The sequence below is a fragment of the Amphiura filiformis genome, chromosome 17 (assembly GCF_039555335.1).
Source record: "Amphiura filiformis chromosome 17, Afil_fr2py, whole genome shotgun sequence".
In the NCBI taxonomy this organism is placed as follows: domain Eukaryota; kingdom Metazoa; phylum Echinodermata; class Ophiuroidea; order Amphilepidida; family Amphiuridae; genus Amphiura; species Amphiura filiformis.
The window spans coordinates 58,443,823-58,469,702 of NC_092644.1; the positions used below are offsets into that span (position 1 = coordinate 58,443,823).

The window sequence follows — 25,880 nt, forward strand, 5'->3', positions numbered from 1 at the left end:
ACATGTGGTTTGTTTATGAAAGATATAACTTCCTTGTTTAGTGACTCACCTTGTTATTTTTATATCGAATTAAAGAATATCAATATCTGAAACGCTTCTGAACTTGAGCTCAACGAAAGCTTTTTTTTTCTCTCTCACTAGCGAACGCAACTCCATGGGTATATAAACTTACCAAAAAAAAACCAACCAAAAAAGAAAAAAAAAGAAAAGGCGGATAGGCCTATATGCCTTTATGTTTTAGGTCCTTTTCTTTTTGTGTAAACTTAAATATAAGAGCAAAAAGATAGAAACTTACGATCAGATATGTTTGAAGCAGAAATGTTGCAGCACATTGGACATATTCATGATTTTAGTTACTTAACATGCTGTACTATTAATAGGTAGATAATTAAACAATAAATCACATGTCCGTCAAAAGCATAACATTTATCAATTTGTTTTGATATTGATTGCATTAAGTCACCTTTACCGTGATGCATGAAGTCACGTTTTACTTCCCTTTCTAAGCAGATTTATGAGGATGTTGAATGTTATTTTCCAAAATACATTCATTCAAAATGTGACAACACAACATCAGTTTTATCCGTTTTATATAGGCCTATAATATATTTATCTATTTATTTATTGCTTGATTAACCTAATTTATTTATCTTTTATTTATTTATTTACTAACTTATTTATTTATCCCTTCACTCATCTCTTTCTTTTACATCGTTTGATTTATTTATCTTTTTATTTATTTAATTTGTTTATTATTTAGTTAGTTAGTTAGTTAGTTACTAATTCATTTATTTACTTATTTTTTACTTATTTCATTCTCTTCATTTACATCGTTTTATTTATTTATTTTATTTATTTATTTATTTATTTATTTATTTATTTATTTATTTATTTATTTATTTATTTATTTATTTATTTATTTATTTATTTATTTATTTATTTATTTATTTATTTATTTATTTATTTATTTATTTATTCTATTGTTTTCATTCAATCGTGACAGACGCGCCAAATTTTACACAGACGGTGTCACATACACCGATTGAGTAACAATAATAAATTATTGTCTGACATATATTTGTCTTGACGTGCACATTTTAAAATAACAATAGATGTTCAATACCAATTCATCGATTTATTGTTTAACACCAGGTTAACCATCGCAGCACGGATAATATTGATAAGTGTCTTTGTCAACAGGTTGTCTGTAATGGCTACCATTCAGATATCCTAGGGATTGTATAGAAAACGCTTTACACGTAATTGTCATCATAAAGCAATTTTAGAAATATGTCCGCGTAATATTAATAAATTTTAACGTAAGATGAGATAATATATATTTTATTTTCCATATATGTAGAAATCTCCATCAATATGTCACAATGTATGCCTTTTTAAATGACAAATAGTGACGCAGTCACTCATCGCGGACACCACATTTCCGCGATGGTCCCTAGAAAATTGCTACGCAACCCAGGGTTGTGTACATGTGACGTCATCATCTTATTATCATGCTAATCAGCCAATGGCCTGGTGGAGAAAGTGCGTATCAAGATTTGCAAGTTCAACCTGTGCAAACCCTGGAATTATTTTAGTTTTGATCAAGTTACGTGTGTGAAAAGACCAGGGAAAGATATAATAGGAATATTTAACATTGGAATAACGTGTCGAGAAGATGGGGATGAAAGGGAAGAATAAAGTAGCGCCAGAAGACGAGCAGAACTTGACAGAAAAAGAGAAATTCGGTAAGCCTAAATAAAATTACAAACAATAGGCCTACAATGCAAATGTACAAGTCATGTGGATGTACGTAAAAGTAGTAGCAAAAACTGAGATGAGACTTTCTTTGACCTGTGAACATAAATTTTATTTGCAGGGTCTGCATATAAAAGTTGTAAATCATCAAGAAAGTTTATATACTTACTCTGCCAAGCAAAATTTACTGAGTAAAATTATTTATGATTTCATCATGTCACATGAGAAATGCTACTTGCTATAACTTAAAGGGGCATTTCGTGATCCCCAGCCTCATCCCCCCACTTTTCTCAAAAAGATTTTTATATCACTGGAAACCTCTGGCTACATAATGTTTATGTACAAAATATTTCTTGCAGATTAATTCGTTTTGTAAAGATATCGTGAATTTCGAATTTCGTTCTGGTGCACCAGAACGAAATTACAACGCATTGTCTATGGAGCAGTGTAATACACATAATCATGCATAACTCGCAAACGTGGATATGTACTGAAAAATGTCATAAAAAGAGGATGCTAGGATCACGAAATACTCCTTTAAGTAGGCCTACACATACCAGTGGTACAAAATAAATTATATTGGTTATGTAAACCAGAAAATCTAAAAAATAATAAAATATAAGATGTGGGAGTTTTTCTTCGTGCACAGTTTATCAAAACTGTTTCTTTTTTGCAATTTTGCAAATTTTTTCATATTTTATACATACATGTAGGAAGAAAATTCCAAGTGATAACAATTTTAATTGTGTTATCCATCTGAATTCCTCCATATTTTAATTTCTTGTTATTAAAGGTGGGTAACCTGATTGACAATCTCATCCCCCACTTTACCTCATCAAAATGCTGATTTTGGTATCAGATGAAAGCTCATATTTTTCTCATAAACATATTGAAATTTGGCAGTTCCAACTCAGTGTATTTCCGAAGATATCATCAAAAAACTGCCGCATTAGTCTCAAATACATGTATGGTATACCACATTTGAGACTAATTAGGCAGTTTTTTGATGATATCTTTGGAAATTCACTGAGTTGGAACTTCTAAATAATGTATTACCTACCCTTATCTTATACAAACACTAACCCCTTCCCAAATCTTACTACATGTATACAAACCCACCCAAGCCCAATTAGCCTAACACCCTTGCCCCCAACCCCCCAAAGGGAACCCCCAAATCAGACCTGTATTAGCATGTTTAGTAAATGCATTAATATATATTATTAAAGTTTCAATTACTTTATTTAGCCTCATCTCATGAAAATGGCATTTTTTATGGCTAATTATAGGAAGGCGAACCCTTTTACATAATTTTGGAAATTAAAAAAAATATTCAAACATTCTGAAAATACAAAAAAATACATTTACGTGCACAAGCTTTTTTCTTCTGGGTAAGAATATTTTTCTTGCATGCAACAGCTTTTTTCTTGCAGGTTAGAAATTTGATAAATAGGTCCATGCATGCATTTTGTATATGATGACCTATTTATCAAATTTCTAACCTGCAAGGAAAAAAAAAACTGTTGCATGTAAGAAAATAATTCTTACCCAGAAGAAAAAAGCTTTTGCACTCTAATGTATTTTTTTGGTATTTTTAAAATTTAGAAAAAATTTTAAATTTCTAAAATTATGTGAGGATTCTCTTTTATTTTGTTAGCAATAAAAATAAAAATTTTGATGAAATGAGGGAAAATAAAGTAATTAAAACATTATTAAAACATTCATGCATTTTGAAAACATTAAATATAGGTATGATTTTCAGGTGAAATCAATTTCTCCCCTAAATCCCTTTCGGGGTAAGGCCCGGGGTAAGGGCAAGGGTTTTGGGTTAGGTTAAAGGTTAGTTGGGCTAGGGTATGCTTGTATACATGTAGTAGGGTTTGGGGTGGGTTAGACTTTGTGTAAGGGAAAAACATTGAAAAACTTTTATAAAAAAATTTGTTTAAAAATTTGTTTAAAAAAAAAAAAAAAAATTAAATTTGTATAATGAAAGCATAAATAAAATACGGTAATATATAAATTGTTTATAGTCGGAACAGATTGTTTCAAGAATTTTAATGATAATAATAACAAAAATAAAATAACAATCACACATTGTTTTAATTATAAAATATAACAAGACCACATCAAATTATAAACTGAGAACACCCCGCAATAGTGGACGTTCCATGGTTGTCTCTACCAAGGGCAGATCCAGGCCTCTAACCCGGGCCTCCAGCCCCTCGAAAATTTTTTGAAAAATTTGTAGGCAATATTGATATGAAAACTGAATCGATTTGAGTTAAATTACTATGTGGGCGAGATGTAGACAATATTTAAAATTTTTGTATTATTATTGCCCATTTTTTAACATACAAATAAATGCAAAAAAGGTTTCAGCATCCTTTATTATGTATATACAAAATAAAAATTTTATTTTTAGTTGCTAGAAAAAAATGTGGTAATTTGGCACAGGAAAATCTCCAAAAAAAGTGGGTAAAAATTTCATTCATTAATTAAACTAAAATAATGCATGCACTGATGTAGAGTATATACAGTGCTTTAATATGTGTAATATTATGTTTAGTAAAAGTGGCTGAGACAAGCCTTCTTATTTTACACTCAAACTGCTGGTATTTGCTATGTATAGAGTGTCAATAAAAACTCATTATTCATTAATTATTACTTGTAGCTCCAAGAAAATATTATTTTTTCAAGTCATTAAAAATAATTCTGCTGACCTGTTGATTCCAGTGCAATGTAAATTCATCAATAATGGTGATCGATATGGGAGAGTGGTTGTAACCATGGAGATATCATGGTTATACAAGCCAGTGTGCCTTTGGAAAAATTATAATTACAACTAGGCCTATTTTAATCACGATAATGAATTTATACATTGCTCATCAATACATCCACTATGCCTTCACAGTGCACATGTAATGATACACGTATGACAAAAATAAATTGGTATTGGTAAAGCATTCAGAAAACAGATGATATATACAATGTAATATTGCAAATTGTGTAATTAATTAGTCAATTTGTACACATTGAGCACTGCATTGTGCAAAATGAGTCAAATGTCACTAAAGGAAGTGTTCATAAAAAATTAGAACTGCAGATATTAACATTTTTGACCCCCTTAAAAAGGGTGGATTTGTTTGACCCCCTTTTTATAATCTGAAATTGCAGTCAATATTATGCATGGGCTGATCCAGAACAGCAAGCAGTGGTGGCGGAAGCATTAAAATTTAAGGGGACCAACATATTTTGTTCCAATGTTACTGGGACATTCATGTACAAATATTTTTAAATTTCAGACAAAATGAAGGTGAATTTTGCTAATTTGGCCTAAAAAACTAGCCTATTCAATTTATCGACGACACATTTTTAACCAGACAGCCTCTTATGAAAGCTCAATACTGGTTGAACTAGTATTATTTTTACATAAATGTGTTTTTATTATTATTTTACTTGATTACCATGATTACAGCATATCACTTTTAGCTGCATTAATAGAATATAAAATTCCTAGACACAACAGGTTGTACAAAAATGATATTAATGTATGGAGTATCATTTAGATGTAATCATTGGCATCTGTCACAGTATGGCCTTTGATTTTCGAGGTGAATTTTATGAATAATTAGGCATGTCATTCCAATATCCTGGTAGCAAATGACATTCAGTGTATGTAAATACTACATGTGGAGCCCAGATTTGTCAAGTATTGATTATAATTTTGTTGACAATAACTATTAGAGCATGTAAAATATGGAGGCTGATGTATATGATGCTTGACAAAAATTGGAAACATGCTCAAAATGTTACGTTGTGCAAAAACAAGTCATGGAGTTGGAATTATATGATTTGATTTAAACCCCCAAATTGGAAAATAAATAAAATATCAATAAAATTCAAATGTTTACTAATATTAAAACATGTGTGAGGGATGTGTGATTAGACAAGGTGGGGGGGGGGGGGTAAAATTCTTGACAGTTGTTACACGGATCTTCCTTTGGCCCAGTTTTAGGCCACAATAGTCAATAATCCTCATTTGTGACACAATCTGGTCCATGGGGGCCAAAGGCGGTAAATTTGAACTGATATAAAGGTAAAAAACAATAAAATACATAAGAAACTAGACATCAAAAAACTTCATAACTTTAGAACCAAGTGTGCTAGACATTTGGTGTTTTCAGTAAATGATAGCCTAAACTATGTATAATGTAATAATTACAGTAACTCAATTTTCAAACTGCCTCCTTTGGCCCCCATGGACCAGATTGTGTCACATTTGGCTCATTTTGGCATTAAAATTTTTGGAAGATGTTGCCCTTAGCTCTGTAGTCTTGACACCCCTGCCCCGTGTCTCCCTTTGCACACACTACCGTTTTTTGTGGCTTCGCCACTGTTTCTGGCTTGGTGACAAATCATGGTGTTTTTTTTACAGTGTATCAAAATTAAACATTTTTATAAATAATTCTTTTCTGATGTTTTTTGTAGCATGAAAATATTTGATTTTTTCAGGAATTGCTGGTCTAATTTCAAGGGTGTTTCAGAATATTGTAGCCAGATGTGTGGATTGGCCACAAATAAAGTATTAAAAAAATTTTGAAAAATAAATCAACAAATCATGCATAGCTAGCATAATTATATTTGATGTTGTAAAATTATCTTTTGCTTTTCATTTTGCAGGAAAACCAGTGAAATATGACCCAACATTTAAAGGACCCATTGCAAATAGGTAAATATTAGTGATTTTTTGTTTTGCTTTGTCTGTTTGATTTATAAATTATGTTTTATGTAAGACGGGATGGGAGAGGCATTCAAATATAATGTACATTCCCCCAATAATATTGGTGCAAGAATGAGAATACCCTCCAGCCCCCAATAATTCCTGTTGAGGTAAAAAACTGTGGTCAGATACTGGAAAAGGGGCAATTTTTGACCCTTTTCACCTTTTGGCTCCCTCCTTGGGACCCCACCACAGAATGGGTCATCAACTAAAATGGTTTTGTCAACCCCCAGGTTGAAATGAAGCCCCTGTTTGATGGTCATTTTGTAATGTAACTGGTGTATTTATAAGTTATAACCTGTCACCTGATTGAGACAAATACACTGCCAAATGGTGGTGCAGCTGGCTGTCACGTTTAGCATTTTCACTGCCATTTTAAAACACTTTTATGTGTAGGCCTAAAGTATAACATGTTGATGTGTTTAAAGAGTGTTATCCATCATTTTTTGAAGTGGTGTGATGAAATTGATCAACTTACTTAAATTTTCAATAAAGGGGTTTTAATCATTTTGATCCTACAGTATCATCTCAAAAGAAATGTTTAAGGCAGAGTATTTTGTAAAGCAGAGTACTCTGCACAAGTACCACACGAGAAATAATGAAGATTACCAGGTTCCTAAATCTAAAACGAATTTCGCTCATAAAACCTTAAAAACAGCGGGCCCAATTAAGTGGAATTCACTTGAGAAACATATAAAGAATATCAAGACGATCAAGCATTTCAAAACCAAAGTGAAAGATAATATTATTCTTAATTACATTTAGTATTTTATCTAATTTCCTTGTACGGCTTGAAGTAATTTAATTGTGTATCGTATTATCTGTAATATACATGTAGTTAATGTAGTATTGAATTTATCACGGTAATTTTTTTTGTATATTCTTGATCACAAAACAGGCTTTTTTTTTTTTTTTTGGTTAGGGTAAATGAGGGGGGGGGGGGTGGTTTTGTTATTTTTCGGTATATTTTGTTGTTGTTGTTATTTTTAAACTTTTTGTTGTTGTTAGGACAGGGGTTCTTAATACAGGCCATCCGGCCTTCCGAGAACCTCCTCATTCAATGTATGTGTTTAATTGTTGTGCTGTTATATTTTATATTTGAATGAAATAAAGATGAATGAATGAATGAATGAATGAAATTTGTTTTCTCCTATTTACAGTGGCATTAACGACTTAATGTCTTTCTTGACCACCATTTTGTTTGTTTCCTGTTTACAGAGGCTGCACCGATGTTATATGTTGTATACTGTTCCTGGTGTGTATAGTTGGTATGGGAGGAGTTGGATTCATAGGTGAGTCTGATAGACAATGATTGAAGATTCGGAAATGAATTTTATTCAGCTTTTGTGTGACAACGCCTACGAACCATCTGCATTTAAGGCCATGGTGATTTTATAACAGCAACAATTGTTGTTTTACAACATGTTGCAGGAAAGACAGTTCAACAGCATTTGTAAAATGTTGTCAGAGTGTTATTGTGAAACTAAAATACCTAAAAATATTTTGTAAAACACTTTATAAAAATGATATATGTGAATGTTTTGCAGCTTATTTTTTTTCAAAATGTTCTTAAAATGTTTTATACCCTACTATAACCTTATAACCCAACATTTAAACATTTTCCGCCAACCTTTGCTATCCTTTTGCAAATGCTTTTAAAAAAAGGTTTTTTATGTTTGCTTGGCTTGTTTTAAAATGAAGCAAATGGCAAATAGAGCATCTTTTTCTCTCCTAGAATAAACTGCCGAGAACAAATGATCAAAAAGACATACATAACATGCATATGTGTAACATTGGGGAGGATTATTGTATGGGCGCTGGGCCAGGCCCGTCGGAACCGCTACGGCCTAAAAAAAGTCCATATTTCACCTCGTGAAAATATTCTAACCATTGTACTCATAAACATTCAATATTCGTATAATATTGTATAAATATGATAACTTTATAGTTTCGGTGATTTTTGAATGGTTGATTTTACATTTTATTTTTTTGAGGTATGACTTAATAACTGCAATCGAGTCCTAACATGAATTGGTAACATTTTATGGTTGATCATTTTTATTTTGAAAGTCCTAGTTTTGAAGTTTAGTCCTATTAACTTACCGTTGTACTTTTCATTTTCAAGTGCTTGGGCTTCCAAGGAGCTTGAACCACCTTGAGGGGCTCTGCCCCTGCAATCCCCGCTGGGGGTTTAACCCCCAGTCCCCCACTGTGAGCCATACCACTTTTAATTTGCTTCCGACAGACCTGGTATGGGTCATTCCCCCGTCTTTGAATATTGGGGTGATTTACCCCCCTCCGCGATCCCTTGGGATCTAGGCCTACATTGGCTTCCAAACCCCCTTGAAGCAAAACAAAACAACTGTAATAGGCCTAGTTACTTTTTGTCATATTTTTTCATACAATGAGGTTATTTATCCTGAAGATAAACATAACCATAAACGAGTTCATGCCCTAAAACAGTCATTTTGATAAGCAGTAATCCAATTAGAGCAAATTTTATAGTTGACATGAAACACAATCAGGCTACAAAATAGCTATGTGTAATACGAGCAGCCAAGATGGCTCTCCTGTAGCTTGGTGTATCCGTAGCAACCGTTCAGCTCCAGTGACAAAGTTACCATCAGTCACATACAGACACTGGTATGCCAACTCATACAGTGTACATACATGTAGGAGTGTGTAAGGCAATAATTTTGCGTTGCAAGTTTCACCGTGACTAGATTTTAGTAGGGTGGCGATTTCACAGGCATAGATTTCTTAGTAATTAAGTTTCATTATCGATTACATTTGCTAGGGTTGAATTTGCAGGCCTATATTTCAAACAGCAGAATGTGCAAAAATATGACTACCCCAAAAATTTCAGCTTGCAAACATAAATAATGTACGTGCAACATGAGTGCCAGAAAATGCTATGCTGCTGAGCATACTAATTGGAATAGTTGAAATTGATCTGGTTTCAAAGGAAATAATCATAAACTAGTTTGGTTAACTGGGTTTGTTTATGTGGATTAAATCAAGACTTTTAAAGCATGTTAGTGGAGCATGCTTCCTTCTGTTAAATGCTGGTTCTAGAAAGATGTAGGCTATAATGTACCACATCTGTGCATTTGCAGTTGGTTGCATTAGCTTCTTTGCAGTCTGCCAATTATTGGCTGAAGTAATGATTATAATACATAGCAGTTTCAACAATCTTGTTTCCAAATTTTGCAAATTGATATTAAAAAAAGGCAAATCATTTGTGAAGGGAGAGCAGGAATGATTTTGACTTCAATGGAGCCTTAAGGGGGTACTACACCCCTGCCCAAAATGAGGGAAAACCAATATTTGATCAATAAATCAATAACTACTTGCTTTGAGTTGCTGAATTTTCAGGACAGTATCTGTAGTCCATGCCCCTATAATATACATATCTTACTTGTCACCAATGTGCTATAATTTTTGAGAAAAATGCAAAAATAGGCATAAAATTGGCCAGGGGTGTAGTACCCCCTTAACAGGAGTTCAGTGTAAAGGCATGAAAAATAATATTTGTTTCAGTTAGAAAATCCCATAGGAAAACTGCCTAAAAATGGCTTGTAGCCCCCCTCCCCCCAATCATGGTCAGTGCCACCCCAATGTGATGACCCACGTGCACGCTACGCCACTAATTTGTTTCCTGGAACCCTATACAAAAAAAAGTGATATTCTACAAGATTATTTTAGGTCTTCATGTACAGGGTAATTCTATCAAATTTCTCTAATTTACTTACAACAAAAAACACAATTATGCATGGGCATTTATATATTATTCATAATTTGCTGTGCAAATTATTGGAAATCAATATAAGGCAAATATGATGTCAGTTCAGTGACATGACCTCGCTATGTTTATATCTTATTGATTATTTGGACAAAAACCCAGTGGGTAGTGGTACAAATTTACTCCTATTATTTATGATAATGTTTAATGGTGAGGTTGTGGAAAGAGCAATTTTGGGAATTAGGACAAGTATTGTACAGCAAATTATAGTATTTATATTTGCATGCCGGATTGTTTTCAGAATAAGCATACAGCCTAAATGCAGGCAATAATAAAATCAAATGGGTTGTGTGTGAAGTGACACATGTCTCACATGCAATTTGCAAATCATACAAATGTAGGCCTATTATATCATTATACCATAAAGAAAGAAGGGGTAACCAGGACTGATGTGGATATTACCATGTAAAGAAAGAATGGCAACTGGACATTATGCATAGTAACTGTCACATAGAATGGACCAGAATGACATCGATCAAAGAATCATATAAAAATGTACCAAAATGATATCATTTCCAGTGACTTAGTTCAATGACTCCATTCAATAATCATAGTTCAAAAGTTGACCTCATGTGTATGAAGATATTGGGGTTAAAGAACTGTGCCTTACAGATGAGCATGCTTGACATCCCAGTGATAGGAATGATGTGCAAAACTTTAAAATTTATTAATATATTTAGGTTTTTCACCAGTGGCGGCACCATTAATTTTATTTCGGTGGCATTGGGGGGGGGGGGCAAAGTGAATTTCTGGGGGGCAAAATCGACAAATTTTGCGCAAAATTGCCGCAAAAAGTGGAAATTTACATAATTTTGGGTGTTTTTCCTCAAACTGCCCCCCCATATGTAGCGCCACCACTGTTTTTCACACTATGTATTTCAATCTTTTGTTTCCTTATAGCTTTTACAACTGGTGACCCATGGACATTAGTATATCCAACAGACTCAAGGGGCCAGATATGTGGTGTGTCAGAAGCAGTCCAGTAAGTCAACAAATATGATACAAACACAAATCTTATTCATACATTTTGTACTTTGGTAATAGCATTTCAAGTTGGGGACACAAAATTGTGTGCGTTTGGATCAAAATCTTGTATTTAGACCAAATAAGCTTTTAAAGGATTGAAGAAATAAAATTGATATAACTCTCTAAAGCAGATTGCCTAAATCTAGTGATCACAACAAGTGGATTTAGAGTTATATTTTACTCTTTGAGAGTGACATTTTACTTCTAAAGAGAGATATCTCACTGTAAAAGAGTGGTGTAGGTAATCCACAAGGAATGAAATTCACTCTTTTACAATTAGAGAAAAAGTGACATAGTTTTGCCTTGAAAATAAAATCTAAAATTATTTGTGCATGTGTATTTGTTTAAGAATGGTCAAAGCCCATTTTTAAAATATAATATAAGAAATAGGCTTAGCCAAAGTTTCAGTTTTCTGTCATCTGTCATGAATACTTTCAGATAGGATCTGAAACCTTCTTGAAATTAGAGGATTATGTTAATCAAATAAAAAAGTGCTTGTCAACTTGAATTTGCTGATTGTAATTCTGTACTGCACAATTGCTATCTTTCTTGGACTTATCATGCTTATTGTCAATTGTAAAGTTCATCTTATGTTTGGTAATGTCCAGAACAGTTGCATGCCAAGACTGTAAGTGAAAATGTTGATATCTTGCCAAGTCACATACATTGTAGTATCAATTCTTGAAGGCAAGTCTATCCAATTTTCATTTAATTGGTCATAGTATGTACACATACAGAACATTTTATCACTGACTCTTAATTCATGACTTGCAACAAACTTTTAATTTGTTTGCATCATTTCAAAATATTTTATCATGTAAATCAAATAAGTGTATGAATTGCAGGTTTTTGTGTGCTATTGTTAGCTATTGTTGTGTATGTCATTTCAGGAGATGTTCGTAGGACAACTTAGCTGAAATTACAAAAAAGTAATCTAGTACATGCATGTGTTGTTGAACTTTAAGTTGCTTGGATTGCCCATCCTGGGTTGTCCATATGCATCTGAATTGAGCAATTCCAGATAAATAACTGATCAAAATCTAACCCTATTTTGTTTGTTTTGTTTTTCAGAGATAAACCAATGCTGTTTTTCTTTGACTTCTTGAAATGTGCTTCCTATGACACATTGTTAGAATTCAAGTGCAACACACCTCAGGTTTGCATGTCAGCATGTCCTAATAAGACATACTCACCATACAAAGACCTGTTCTTTGGGGCTGTGGCACCAGCATTACTCAATTTTGATGACTTCATATGTGATTATGATTTTGATCCAGCCACTGAATATGCTACTGGGGACTATGTAAGTTACCATGGTAACAAATTACTCTAGATGCATATACTCTGATCAGCTCGTAATAGGCGGGACTCGTAACATCATCAATTGATATAGAATGGCATACACACAGCTGAGCGCAAGCTGTGTGCAGCACCTATGCGAATGACTGATGCACGCTTTTGTGAATTTACGCGGGCGTAAGTTGGAACTTTATTGATTCACGCAGGAACAAAAATGAAACATTTTTGCCAATTTCCAGCTGAACATAGTATAAAAGTGAATGTTAAAAGATGAAACTCACCACTTCTGGATAAAAATATTGAGATACAAATAACAAAACTTCGCAGTGTCTATGTCTCCATCTTCAAGACCAATGAACTTATTACGAGCCAAATTAGTATTTATAAGAGTTACACATTTTCCATGCTTTGTACATGTTAACCTTAACAGGCAAAGTCGGGTTTTAGAATCAATTAGCTGGATGCAATTTTACACCCCTCCACATAAACATGTCCAGTGTACTCCTGATTATGCATTTGTAGAATAGTGTCGGAGCAAAAGATCCTGATATACCCAAAAAGTTTAATAAAAAGTGATTACTTTCTTTCTTGTTTACAGCAAGGACTTGATGGTCTGTTCTTGATGATGGAAGATGATAGATGTGCCTCATACTACTTGCCAAGTTCACCATGTAAGTTCTCTATATTTTAACACTGTCCGAACACAAAAAGTTGTCTTTGTCTTGATATACAATTTACATTTCTTTCAAACATGACTATAAGGCCTATACTAATCACCTGTTCTCCTCTATTTGAACTCTATTCATTGCTAAAAACTATATTTTATCAAATTTCTTAGCATGTATGTTAAATGACAATCAACGATCCTCTTTATTTCAAACAAGTGACAGTCTACTTTATTTCAAGTTTAACATTAATCATTATTGTTTCTTGATAATTGTCATTGTTAAAACTATTTACTAAATTTCATAACATGTACTCTTGCAACAATCAATGTACTATGTTATTTCAACAAATATAATCTATTATCTCTAAAAGTAGGCACCATTATTTCTTGATTATCATAAATTTGTCAATGTTTATCTCTACTATTGCTAACCATCACAATATATTGTTGCTCCAATTTTCAGAACAAATATTGCAATTTAAAAGTGGCAATTTCATTTCATTTTTGAAATGTGAAAATTCACACTATTTGTAGCCTTTGTAGCAATATCATGATTCATTTTCTATCACTTTTGAAACAAATTTAAATATTCCTATCCATTTTTCTCGATCATTTTGATGATTTATCAACACCAGATGGTGCTCCTAGTAAGTATAATCATTCATTTCACCACTATGCATGTATATGGCAGCATGAAAGACAAACTTAGTAGATAATATTTGTGGCATGACTTTATACAACCATAAATTTCTTTTCTCTGCTGCTGCTTTAAAGTGGTCAAGTTAGCTCGATTGGTAAGGCGTTGGACTGTCACAGCGCATTTGGTGCATGGCGATGCAAGTTCGAATCCTGGCGCAGTTCCTATTTGCTCTTATGAAGTAATTGAGCTAACTTGGAAATTTCCTTGCAAGGAACTACTGTAACTGCTTATTGTCTTAGTTACTGTAAAAGAGCTTGGGGAGCCAATCCTGGCTGCGATGGTTCATTGTGGGTAGGGTGCAATCTTCTCAGCTGCAAGTGCCTGTTTGTTGCTAGATAGTTTAAATGGTGCGTCTTGGACCACAGTGGTCAGCAAATTTCTTCTGTAAAGTGTGCTCAGGCTTGTCACTTTTTAAACATCTTAATCAGAATGGCTCCTATTTGATGATTTTAAAAAGTCATCAAACTATAAAAGTGGCAGTTTGTTAACAGCAAATTTGTAACAAGTCATATTATTGGTGACTTGACTGTAAAAAATGAAATGACTTGACTCAGATTTTCAAATTACATGTAAGTGGAAAAAAGTGACTTGCAACTATTTTCAGAAATGAGTTGGCAATGATTTGACTCGAACATAAAATGACTCGACTCATGCAAAGTATGAACTCTCGTCTCTACTGCTTCCATGCTGCAGGTTGCGGGTGTACTGCTAATAAAATACTGAGAATATTTAGTTCTATGCATAATGGTTGTTTTGGTGTATCTTTGGTGCAAGATATCCATGAGTTAGACCAGTGCAAAGACTCCATTGAGGAATGAAGCAGCTTACAGAATAAAGCTGTATTATCCATTTATGTGCTAAGCTAATTCTGTGCTCTTACACAAAGGTTACACCCTTGTTTGGCTACATCTTTCTGAGGTGTATTTTAGTTGAGGTGGTGCCTTAATGCAATATTTAGTATAAAATATTTCACAAAACCATGTTTGCTGAATGCACATTTTATCTTGCATCTATACATATTGCTAGATTATAAGAATATGGCTGTGCATCAACCTGATTTAGTCTATTTGTATATGAATGATATAAGACATATAAGTACCATGCATTATTAGATATTTGTTGCATGTTTCACAGTTTGGCGTAAAAGTTAATTCAAATTGCAATCATTTGATGGAAGTTTGAAATATTTATCATTGTTTCCAAAATTTTAATCTCCAGACCTTTGAGTTACTCACAACCCTTTATATAATTTAGTTTTGAATGAGAATTAAACCAATTGCTTGCTTGTCCCATTGTCTTAAAATATAAACCTGCCTGTACAAAAATATCTTCCCCTTTTTTTAGCAAATTTTAAACCCAGATGACTTCCTATGAACAAAATATTGGCCAAATTGTGAAAAATATATGAAATTTTCACAAACTATATAACTGTTTGAACCATTTTGTGGAAAAACTTGAAAAGTTCTTTTGAATTTTGGCATGGTGCACCATGGTTTAAATCAAACTACCAAGTTTTCAAATATCTAACTGAAACAAAATCATGTTCACATATTAATGCCCATTGTTGGTTTTGATTCCAGTGGCTGATCGTTGTGTGCCTTCATTCCTTACTGATGCGCTCACTAATGTCGGAGATGTGTTCACATCTAATGATTCCTTTATTTACACTGCCAATGGAGACAACATCACTGGTAGCAATGCTGAGGAACTCTTCTCAAAGTAAGTACTATCATGAGATGTGTTATTTAGTTCAGCTCTCTCATACTTATGGAACTTTTCATGTGTTTTTATAAATGTTTGTACAGAATGTCTTTTGATACGCACCATCAAGAAGACTTGTTGTGTGTACTTTGATCACTCTTGAGGCTGTATTGTTATGACTTTGGAGGAGTGGGAAAGGCAGGTGAGGTGACTCCTGTGGGACATATTGCTACCCTCTCCCCCATGTGGGATACTGCATGGTTGCTATGATGTTTAGATTTAGCTGCATTTTTTACCATTTTTGACAATTATTTAACCCCTTGAAAGTTGACTTTCCCCTTGCCCCCACCCTGAAAAATCACAGCAATGCTACTGGTTGGAATAAGATTTGAGAAATGAAAAATCACATTTGAACCATTTGGTGATAAAAAAATCTCTCATTGGTAGAAAGAATTGACACATGGTTTGTTTATCTTATAACATAGACAATTATAAGGTGGTATATTATTATTAATTTTGTTTATTTTCAGTGCTGTGAACCTGTTCCTGGAGTTGCAGACCCTGGTTCAAGTCCTGTATGAAGATTTGGTGGCCTCGTGGCATATGGTGCTTATGTAAGTACATAACTTTGTTCTGATAATTATCTTCAATCAATTTCAGAAAACTTAGCTTAATTGCTAAGGGATGGCATTAAAACTAAGCTGCCAGCCTACCATTGGTGCTTGGCAGAACAAGAGATATAACCACATTATATTGTTGCTTCTATGGTTTGGAACAATATTGAACATGGTTAAGCTGTCGGTTCTATCATGTACACACAGTAAAGTGAGTAAGCTGATGGTTGGGTTTTGACATTATCCCTAATTGACTGTGTTTTGCTATACACGTAAACTATGATCAATTTACCAGAGGCATGTCATAGGCCTGTATAAAATTTGAAACATTTTATTAAATGTGACTGAAAAATGACGATCGCGCTTATAACTTGGAAGTTATGTGAAGTTCAATTTGTATGTAGTTTTATCAAAATGTAGCATTTTTGATGCACTAATAACTAAATGTCTCTTTCTTGATCATGTCACATTATAAGGCCAAGAATAACTCATTTCTAAAACTAAAATTCATTTGTTTCCTTTTCACAGTGGTCTTGGTATAGGCATGCTCCTGTCATTTATATGGATTGTTGTCATGCGTTGGCTTGCTGGGGTCATAGTGTGGGGATCACTTATTGGCCTGTTTGCTGCTCTAGGGTTTGGTAAGTTTTTAAAAGTTCAAAAACAAGATTTGCACATCTTAATTATCTCATAGCTACTGATTTTACTCCATTTCTGCCAACAAAGAGAGAGTTGTTTGTATTTGTAGGAATTCAGCAGAAGGCTGACTATATTGTTATGCAGAAATTATTAGGCTTCATTTCCTAAAGTGAATTTCATGCGAAGGGTTTCTCTTGAGCCAAACAGCATCCCTACATGAAATTGGCTATTCTAATTTAAAATCCAACCCCTGCCCTGGATCTTCCACAGATAGAGTGTGAATTACAAATAGGGTTACCAGAATGGATGACTCCATTTGAAATTGGCACCCCTTTGTGGGATATTAAGGTCATGCCTTCCATAGGGGGTGTATGGATTTCAACTGGAATAGTCCATTGCTTCAATAGCTAATGAGTGACAATAATTGTTCTCCCACTCATCAAATCTGAACAAAAAATCCTTACAAAAATTTGCTGAAAACTGGCTAGTGCTCAGGCTTAGATAACTCTTGCTACACTCAGATCAAATAAAAATCAGCAGAACAAAAACAAAACATTTTCATGTAAAAGTAGTAAAAGAATATTCATATTATCATGGATGTACTTTATCCTGTTTTTTTTTATTGTAGGTGTGTACTACTGCTGGATCCAGTACTCGGCATTAGAAGGTGTGGCAGGAGCTGACTCAGACTTTGAATTCTCATCCAATCTACTTAGCTATCTCAGACTTCAGAAAACATGGATGGCATTTGGTAAGTTGGCGAGTTAACTTCAAAATAATTTACATTATACTCAACTCAATCGGAATCTAAACTCTAATGCAAATATTTGACAAAAATGTGTTGCTCCAAACAGTGGAATTTTCAGAGATTTGCAATGCCCAAGTCTGGGGTGCCACCCAGCCCTTTGCACCACCACTGCAGCCTTACATCCTATAACCCTATAATCCTTACCCCTAAATACAGTGGTTTTCCATTATTTGCTGCCATTTTGCGCTGAAAATATCATCTTTGTTATCCTGTGTGATATCTCAAGTGTTGGGCAAAAGAACATATTTTCAGTCAGTGGAAATTGGTATAATAGAAAAATACTGCGCATGAACAGAAAAATACTACACATAAACAAAGCAATGTAGATGTTACAGTATAAACACAAACTGCCCTTTATTCGACAAATATGGTTAAAATGTTGTTATTGTTGGACTATTCCAGTTAAAATCCATACACCCCATGGAAGACAAGACTTACATATCCCACACAGAGGGTGTAGATTTCAAATGGATTCGCCCATTCAGGTAATCCCATTTGAAATTCACATTCCCTGTGTGGAAGACTAAGATCATGCCTTCCATAGGGGGTGTATGGATTTTAACTGCAATAGCCCATTGAATAAATGTAAAATATCACTATGTCCATCCTATTATCTCAATTTCAAATTTGCTGTGACCTCCATGGACCAGACCGTGTCACAATGGCAAAATACTACACTGGGTTTCAGAGGAGAACGGCACTCCCTAGCTCAGATTGACGCAAGCGCCCTGTTACAGAGTGACATACACAGAACTTTGAGTGTCCTTCAAGGATGCCGATCTGCATCGACCAACGATAACATATTATCGGTCTGTTGCTATGATTGTCAGACGATTGATTCAGCCAATCAGAAACAGTTCTTATTTGGCAGAAACTTTAAATGATTATTTGTCTTATTTTCTTTCTACAGGTATCACCCTATTAGTTGTGCTGTCCCTTCTCGTCCTCATCACCTTATGTCTGTGTAATCGCATCCGTGTCGCCATATCACTCATCAAGGAAGCTAGTCGTTGTGTGGGAGGCATGATATCTACGCTCTTCTGGCCCATCTTACCATTTCTGTTGCAGATGTTGGTTATTACTGTCTGGGTCTTCATTGCAGTGTATCCTTTTGAATTTATTTCTAACTCCATGAGTGTGACCTGCTGATTGGTTAAAAAGAAGTCTATATGATTTATTAAGCCAATCAGCAACAGGATAAGAAATGTTGTAGGGCCAAAGAGGATTTGAGTTACTGTTAAACATTTTAGAAGCTATATATTCAAAATGTTGAAGAGCAGTGCATTTGCCAGGTTTACATCAAGGTTGTTTGTTTGTTTGTTTGTTTACCCAGGTTGGTCCGTGAGGAACACATGCTAATCCATAGAAAACCATGGACCGTTCCAAGCTCATACAAATGCACAAGCCTGGATAGCCAGTGTAGGCTAATATATGCATGTTGGTTTAGATAGCTTTGATAAACAAAGCAAGAAATGGAAGAAAATAGCTAGGAAAAAGAGAAAAGAGAGAAGGCCACTCCCAAACACAATTGTACAATTTTACTCTTAGCCCCCCGGGCTTAGCCCTTACTTCGTGAGAAAGGAAACTGGAATTCCAATCTCAGGCCCCGATGCAAAGGCTTGTTAGATTATATTTTGTGAGGAAAATGGCAGAAAGCAAGCAGAAATATTCAAATTTGGCATGAAATTGGTGGATTGCATGGAAAAGTCAAATTGCACAGACCAAATCCTATTTGCACTGAGTGTCACAGGATTTCATTGTGCTCTGATTACCACCAATACTATTCTTTAGCGCTGTTGTGAAAATTTTTTTGCTTCTAATATCAAACCTGGTAGTGCAATAATTTAACTCAAAACTTAAGAATCATATTATTTTGGCACATGTCTCAATTTGAGACTCCCACCTTTAAACATCCATAGCAATGTGTTTTCCTTGACCATATTGAATCAGTTTTCTAGCCACATCCCACACTGCTAAATATACAGTAGTGGATGCGGAGTCTGACTTTCCCCTGGCTAATGGCACAGTGTGCGATGAAGCAGTAAGTATTACATTGATATACTATTATAGTTAAGTATTTAGTTGTACAGGGGGGAGTAGGGGCGGTCAGTGCAAATTAAAAAATTGCTGAGAGTTTATGTGGAAATGTGCCTGCAAATATCAATGTTTTGCACAAACATTCACAAAAAGTTAACTTCCTTGTGTATTTAGGGATGTTATTAAAGTCCGTTTTACAGAAACTGGTCTAAATTTGAGGGCATCTGTCACCCCACATGTTCTGTGCATGGGATGGCTCATACAGTTGTCTCTATTTTTAGATATAAAACTTGCTGGATTACTGTAATTTTGCCCATTTCTTGAAAATCATGTTTTTAAAAACATGCAAGATTTTAAAACATCTGCAGATAGATAGGTTATGAGTTACTCTTTGAAAATATAACCATACTTTATATTCTAATTTCTTGTCTTTTCAGAATTTCACCTCCTACTACGGCGAAATGAACTTCACAGCAAGATGTCAGTTCCAGTCGTACGAAGTAGAACAATACGTCCTGTATTTACAGATTTACAACCTGTTCATGTTCTTTTGGCTCATGAATTTTTGTGTGGCATTAGGACAGATGACATTAGCTGGTGCATTTGCTTCTTATTATTGGGCCTTCAGTAAGCCACAAGATATTCCAGCATTCCCTCTGCTGAAGTCATTCTATAGATCAATAAGGTATAATGCATGTTTGTATTAAGTTTTGTTTGTTTTTATTTGTTGTTTGTTAAACCTGTTACTACGTTGTTGGAAAGCTCTTTGAAATAAAATATGTTGGACAGTTTCTGGCCACAAAAATGACAGTTGAAAAGATTTACATTTCTATGTATTTGATAATTTGTTTGCTGTTGTCTGTTTTGAGCAACTCTGTGGTCAACACCCTGACTGTAATCGTAACCCTAACCCTAATGCTAATCTCAATGTTGATCACAAGCTCTTGATCCTAACTCCAACCCTAACCTAAATCATAACCCTAAAATCTAACTCTTATCCAAATTTCTTGCAGTCAAGAGTATATGGAGGGTTTTACGCTACTTTCATGTATTTACCAAGTAAGCTAAAATCTCTTTTTATCATTTTTATTTTTCAGATATCATTTGGGTTCCTTAGCATTTGGATCACTCATTATAGCCATCATACAAATCATTAGAGTTATGCTAGAGTATGTGGAAAACAAGCTAAAAGGTAAGTAATAATGTGTCTCCTAATTGATGTATATTACTATTTTATCCTCAAAGAAAAAGTAAGGTCTTGGCATGGGAACTTGAGTTGTTTTTTAACTGTTTATTTTTGCCAAATGTGTGGCTTAAGTTCAATTTGTCTAGCAAATGGACATGAAAATTCACATTTTTGGGAGTATGTATATATGTAGCGATCGAAGGAAGTGAAGAAATCTATATATGTGCCTGAATTATGGTTGCACATCCAAGTCCCCTCAGCAAGATACTATTTTGTATATGACAATTGAATCACCGCTTTTCTGTTTTATTTCAAACATTAATCTTACTTTATATAAAACCTGTTATTTTCTATTTTTCTCCATGTGTAGGCAAAGACAATATGGTGGTTAAGTTTGTAATCAAATGCCTTAAATGCTGCTTTTGGTGCTTAGAAAAATTCATGAGATTCATCAACAAGAATGCATATATTCTGGTAAGTAATAATATAAAAATTTAATTAGACCTTAGATCATCAACAGTTGCTCAAGATTCAATATTGTTGTCAAATAAGTGCAGATTAAAAAAATAAATGGAACAAAGATGCATAATTCATAAAGTACTGGGACTAATTAATTCGCTGTCGTAGTGCATGTTAATAACCATTGGTTACTGCTCCAAGCCTGGGCTCATACACCTTCAGAATTTTGATATGCCATAGGCTTTGTGTTGTGATCATTTCGATCAGTGGTTCGTAACAAAGAAAGCGTGATCCAGTTGACCTGGCAACGGCCATATTGTAACATGCACTACGACAGCAAATAGAGGACTTCAAAACATCATTATTTCTATAAAACACCATTGGAGGGCAGGGAGGCCAAACTGTTAATTTGGTAACAAAAATGAGTGACTTTTGAAGGTATCCTGTTCCATAGAAACCAATGGTTAAGAACAAAATTGAGTGACTTTTCAACATTGGCTCCTGGGACATCAAGTAGCTTCCTGTCCATAGAAACCAATGGTCAAGAGAAAAATTTGGTGAATTTTTGATTATTAGACCTATGATTTGGGCTGAAATCTTTTGGCAACCCTGTAGGAGAAGAGGGCAAACAGTCCATTGCAGGCTGAGTTAACAATTGTCTTTTCCATCCTAATTTTACTTAACTTTTTCAAGTCTTCTCTCCAAGTATAGCATTCTAACTGATCATAAATATGTGTACATATCTGAACATATAACAATGAAATCAATCATGAACTGAACAAAGTCAAAGTATATTTTCTTTTGTGTTTTCTTACAGATTGCAATCTATGGTGATAATTTCTGCACATCAGCACAGAATGCCTTCTTCCTTCTTATGAGGAACATAGTCAGGTGAGTGAAGAGACGGTAGTTTTACCTTAAACTTGACAATGGGCAATTCCACATGAGCGCTAAATGTGCATTATTATGTGTAGTTCTGAGATGCAGAGTTTGTCTCTGTTGGGTACAAACAAGCATACTGAGGAACTGACACTGTGTGGTGTGTATGTACATGCAATTCACGGTTATTTGATGGGATCATTTATTAGTATTTCAAACAAACATCATGTACAACCAAATTTTAGGCTTAAACAGCTGAAAGGGATATCATGCTAATGTATTCAGATGCTTTTGAGTCATTCTCAACTTTAATTTCCCCTCTTCTACAAAATTATTCACTTTTATAGTATTTTTTAAAGCTTTTTCGGATAAAAATGTATCTATTAATGACAAAATTGGTGGCGCTATTTAGTTACTGGAAATTACCCTTTCAAGCTTTTAGTACAAATGATTCCTTTTATTGTTTGATAAAATATGTTTATAGAATTTCCTTGTTGAATCTTTTCACCTATTCCAACTGTTTTAATGGCAGTATTAATCACTAAACCCCCTTGCAAATAAAGAAATATGATTTAGGATAAATAGCACCATCTATAGTTTGCATTTAGTTAATAATGAAGCCAATTCTATATACATCAAACAACCGTGGCAATGTTATCCAACCGCAACTTTTACTGTGTCTGACCTGTTGCAAGTCTGAAATCTTGAAAGTGTCACATAATTGTGGACCAATATAACACTTACATCTTCAAACTGTCTGGTCTATTTTGTAGTCCAGTTCGGGCCTGTAAAAATTGGTGAGGGCCCATAGATTTTCAGATCTAAGGGCCCAAATGGCCCTTGACAAAGGGCACAAATGGCTCTTGACAGGTTTGCCTTTTTTCTAACACACCTTACATCCAATTTTCAAGTTCAGAAATTTTATTAAAACGTTTTTGTTTTGTTTATCTCCATGCAGAGTGGCAGTAGTTAACAAAATCACAGATTACCTGATATTTCTGGGTGAACTGTGTGTTACTGCTATAGTTGGTGCTGCTTCATTCTTCTTCTTCACTAATCAAATCACATTTGTCGGGGAATATGTCACCGTTCCTCAGCTCAACTATTACTGGTTTCCTATTATTGTAAGTAGACAGGGTTCATTTTATTGCAGTATTTAAGATTAAAATTGTATTCATAACCAGAATTGTACAGTTTGTTATCATTACAACCCAAAAGAGTTAAGGACTTAACGTAAGGTTCATGAATGTGAGTACTTAAAAGTAATCTAATATCTAATATATTGGTTAGTAAGAGATCTTTATGCTGGTTTCGTACTTTCTGCTGCTTGCCGCTGAGCAGCATGACGCTACATCATGTGTAGAAGAAGCCAATGTTGCCGCTCAGCACCGCCAAAAATTGTATCATTATTTGAGTATGCTCATGAGTTGACTTGAATTCAACTCCAAGCAATCTACCACTTTGGGTAAAGCGGTGGAGTGATCGATATATATTGGCTTGCGCAGTGGAGCAAAATTGTCATCAAAGTTATGAAACCAGCATTAGATGGTAAAAGTGGATTAATTACATTTCTCATCAAATATGCAAATTAAAGCAGCTCATTTATATGCAAATATCTCTTTGTTAAACAACACCGAAATACAATATGCTATATCATAATTTCTGAACATCTGATGAATTGAGTCTTGTAAAACCAACCAGATGGTAAAAGCATTGTTTATAATATAATTTGACTTTTTGTTCTTTCTTTTCAGTTAATATGTGTTGGTACATTTGCTATTGCTATAAGTTTCTTCAGTGTCTATGACATGGCTGTGGATACATTGTTCTTGTGCTTCTGTAAGTATAGAATAGTCACACATTTTTATTAATTTATTTAGGAAATTATTTCAGTGAGGAGAGTACAAATTTAAATTTGTCTTAAAAGTCTTTTGGTAGACTGATTTCCCTTCAATATCTTACAAAATATGAACTTCATAGAAATGATAGAGAAAATATGAGGGTCTTTAGGATGAGACCCAAGTGCTCCGAGGGTGACACATATATGCTGCCATTTAGGAACTAAAGAATTTGTCAGTGGCCCACAGGTTGCTTTAGACATCTTTGGCAGAGTTTAGGAAGCCTAAAAGAATCTCCTGCATGAACTAGCCCGCTCTCATCACACCTCCAGTTTAAACTCCCCAGGATTATTTCGGATACCAGATCCAAGAAGAACTCCCAGGAGCTCCTGGGTTTATTTCAAGAACTCAAGGAAAACCTTCTATAAACTTATAATTTGATTGTAAATGTTGGCATCTGTTAAAGGACTCTTAAAGCGCTTTAGATTCTCTAAAAGCTATTATTGTCCTCTTTCTGTATATTGAAAAACATCAAATCTCATTGAAGACATCCATTTTGTTTACCATAATATGTAGTATGCAGTTGTTATATGTAAGTAACTCCAAATGTTACAAATCATTAATATCACATGTTTTTACCTTTGTTTTCTGCAGTGGAAGATCTTGAAAGACATGATGGATCAGCAGAGAAGCCTTACTACATGTCCAAGGACCTCATGGGTATTGTAGGCAAGAAGAATAAGAAAGAAGTACCAGATGATTAAATTGTATATCTGAACAAAATCTATAGGCCTATACAACAGTATTAAACATCCAATCTATTTTTGTGATCAGTTTTGCTAAGAAACATTTTATCCTCAATTATTGGTCACTGTTACAGTAAAATGAGACATGGTACATCTGGTTGTGAAGTTTAGGCCTAAAAAATTGTTTTATTGGCCTTGGAACTTTTTTCTCCTTTTTTTAAATTTAATCTAATTTAATTTTTTAAAAAGACAAGTCGGGGTTGGGCCTAATTTACGCCAATCACACAATTTTTTTATGACTTATATGGAGGTGACTACCACTTATGCACCAGAAACAAATTTGTTTGATCTTTGGCTCGACTGTCGATGCTGCTTCGATGCTTGTTATTAATGAACTATCAACTAATTATCAACTAATTAATCAGAATTATGCTAAATTTATATTGGTCAATATCAATACAGGCAAATATTCATATGTTATCACAATTAAAAATAGTCAATTAATAGATTTTGCAAATAATAAGGATCGACCAAGCATCGATGGTCGATCAAAAGATCAAACTATTTTGTTTCTATAGCCTTACAAGTATAACAAGGGTAATCTACACCGGAGATCAGATCTGCACATCCCTGAGCGCAGCAATGTGATTCTTCGGTGGTCTGTAAACTCCTGGGTCTCGCTCCCACTAAGATGTGTGTGAACAATCAGTATTGCCCAGCAACATGCAGTATTGTTAAATTTGGGTTGACACCACAGAATTAAAACCAGAGATCCCAGACTCCCTATACCGATGGTGTGCGGAAAAGAACGGAAGCAATTATGTGCCTCATCTGAAGTGTTTAGGTATCATGTGCAGATCGCATCAAGTGCGTCTCTCATAAGTGTCTAGTATGCAATATCGTTTTCATATGACAACGCTTGCCTCAACTCTATACATGCATCAAGA

General features: G+C 34.3%; 1 protein-coding gene across 1 annotated transcript; it reads left to right on the forward strand.

Annotated features, from left to right (window-relative positions):
• Positions 1 to 1,517: 1,517 nt before the first annotated feature.
• On the forward strand, positions 1,518 to 25,135 carry LOC140138055 (choline transporter-like protein 2). Its single transcript, XM_072159900.1, has 19 exons — positions 1,518 to 1,745; positions 6,433 to 6,481; positions 7,751 to 7,824; positions 11,235 to 11,316; positions 12,432 to 12,663; positions 13,258 to 13,330; positions 15,607 to 15,745; positions 16,258 to 16,341; positions 16,870 to 16,982; positions 17,609 to 17,731; positions 18,699 to 18,891; positions 19,739 to 19,829; positions 20,263 to 20,510; positions 20,923 to 21,017; positions 21,382 to 21,485; positions 22,288 to 22,361; positions 23,308 to 23,473; positions 24,104 to 24,188; positions 24,842 to 25,135. Exons 1-19 carry the CDS (start codon positions 1,676 to 1,678, stop codon positions 24,949 to 24,951), a joined length of 2,205 nt encoding a protein of 734 aa, XP_072016001.1. The 5' UTR covers positions 1,518 to 1,675; the 3' UTR covers positions 24,952 to 25,135.
• The last annotated feature ends 745 nt before the right edge of the window (positions 25,136 to 25,880 follow it).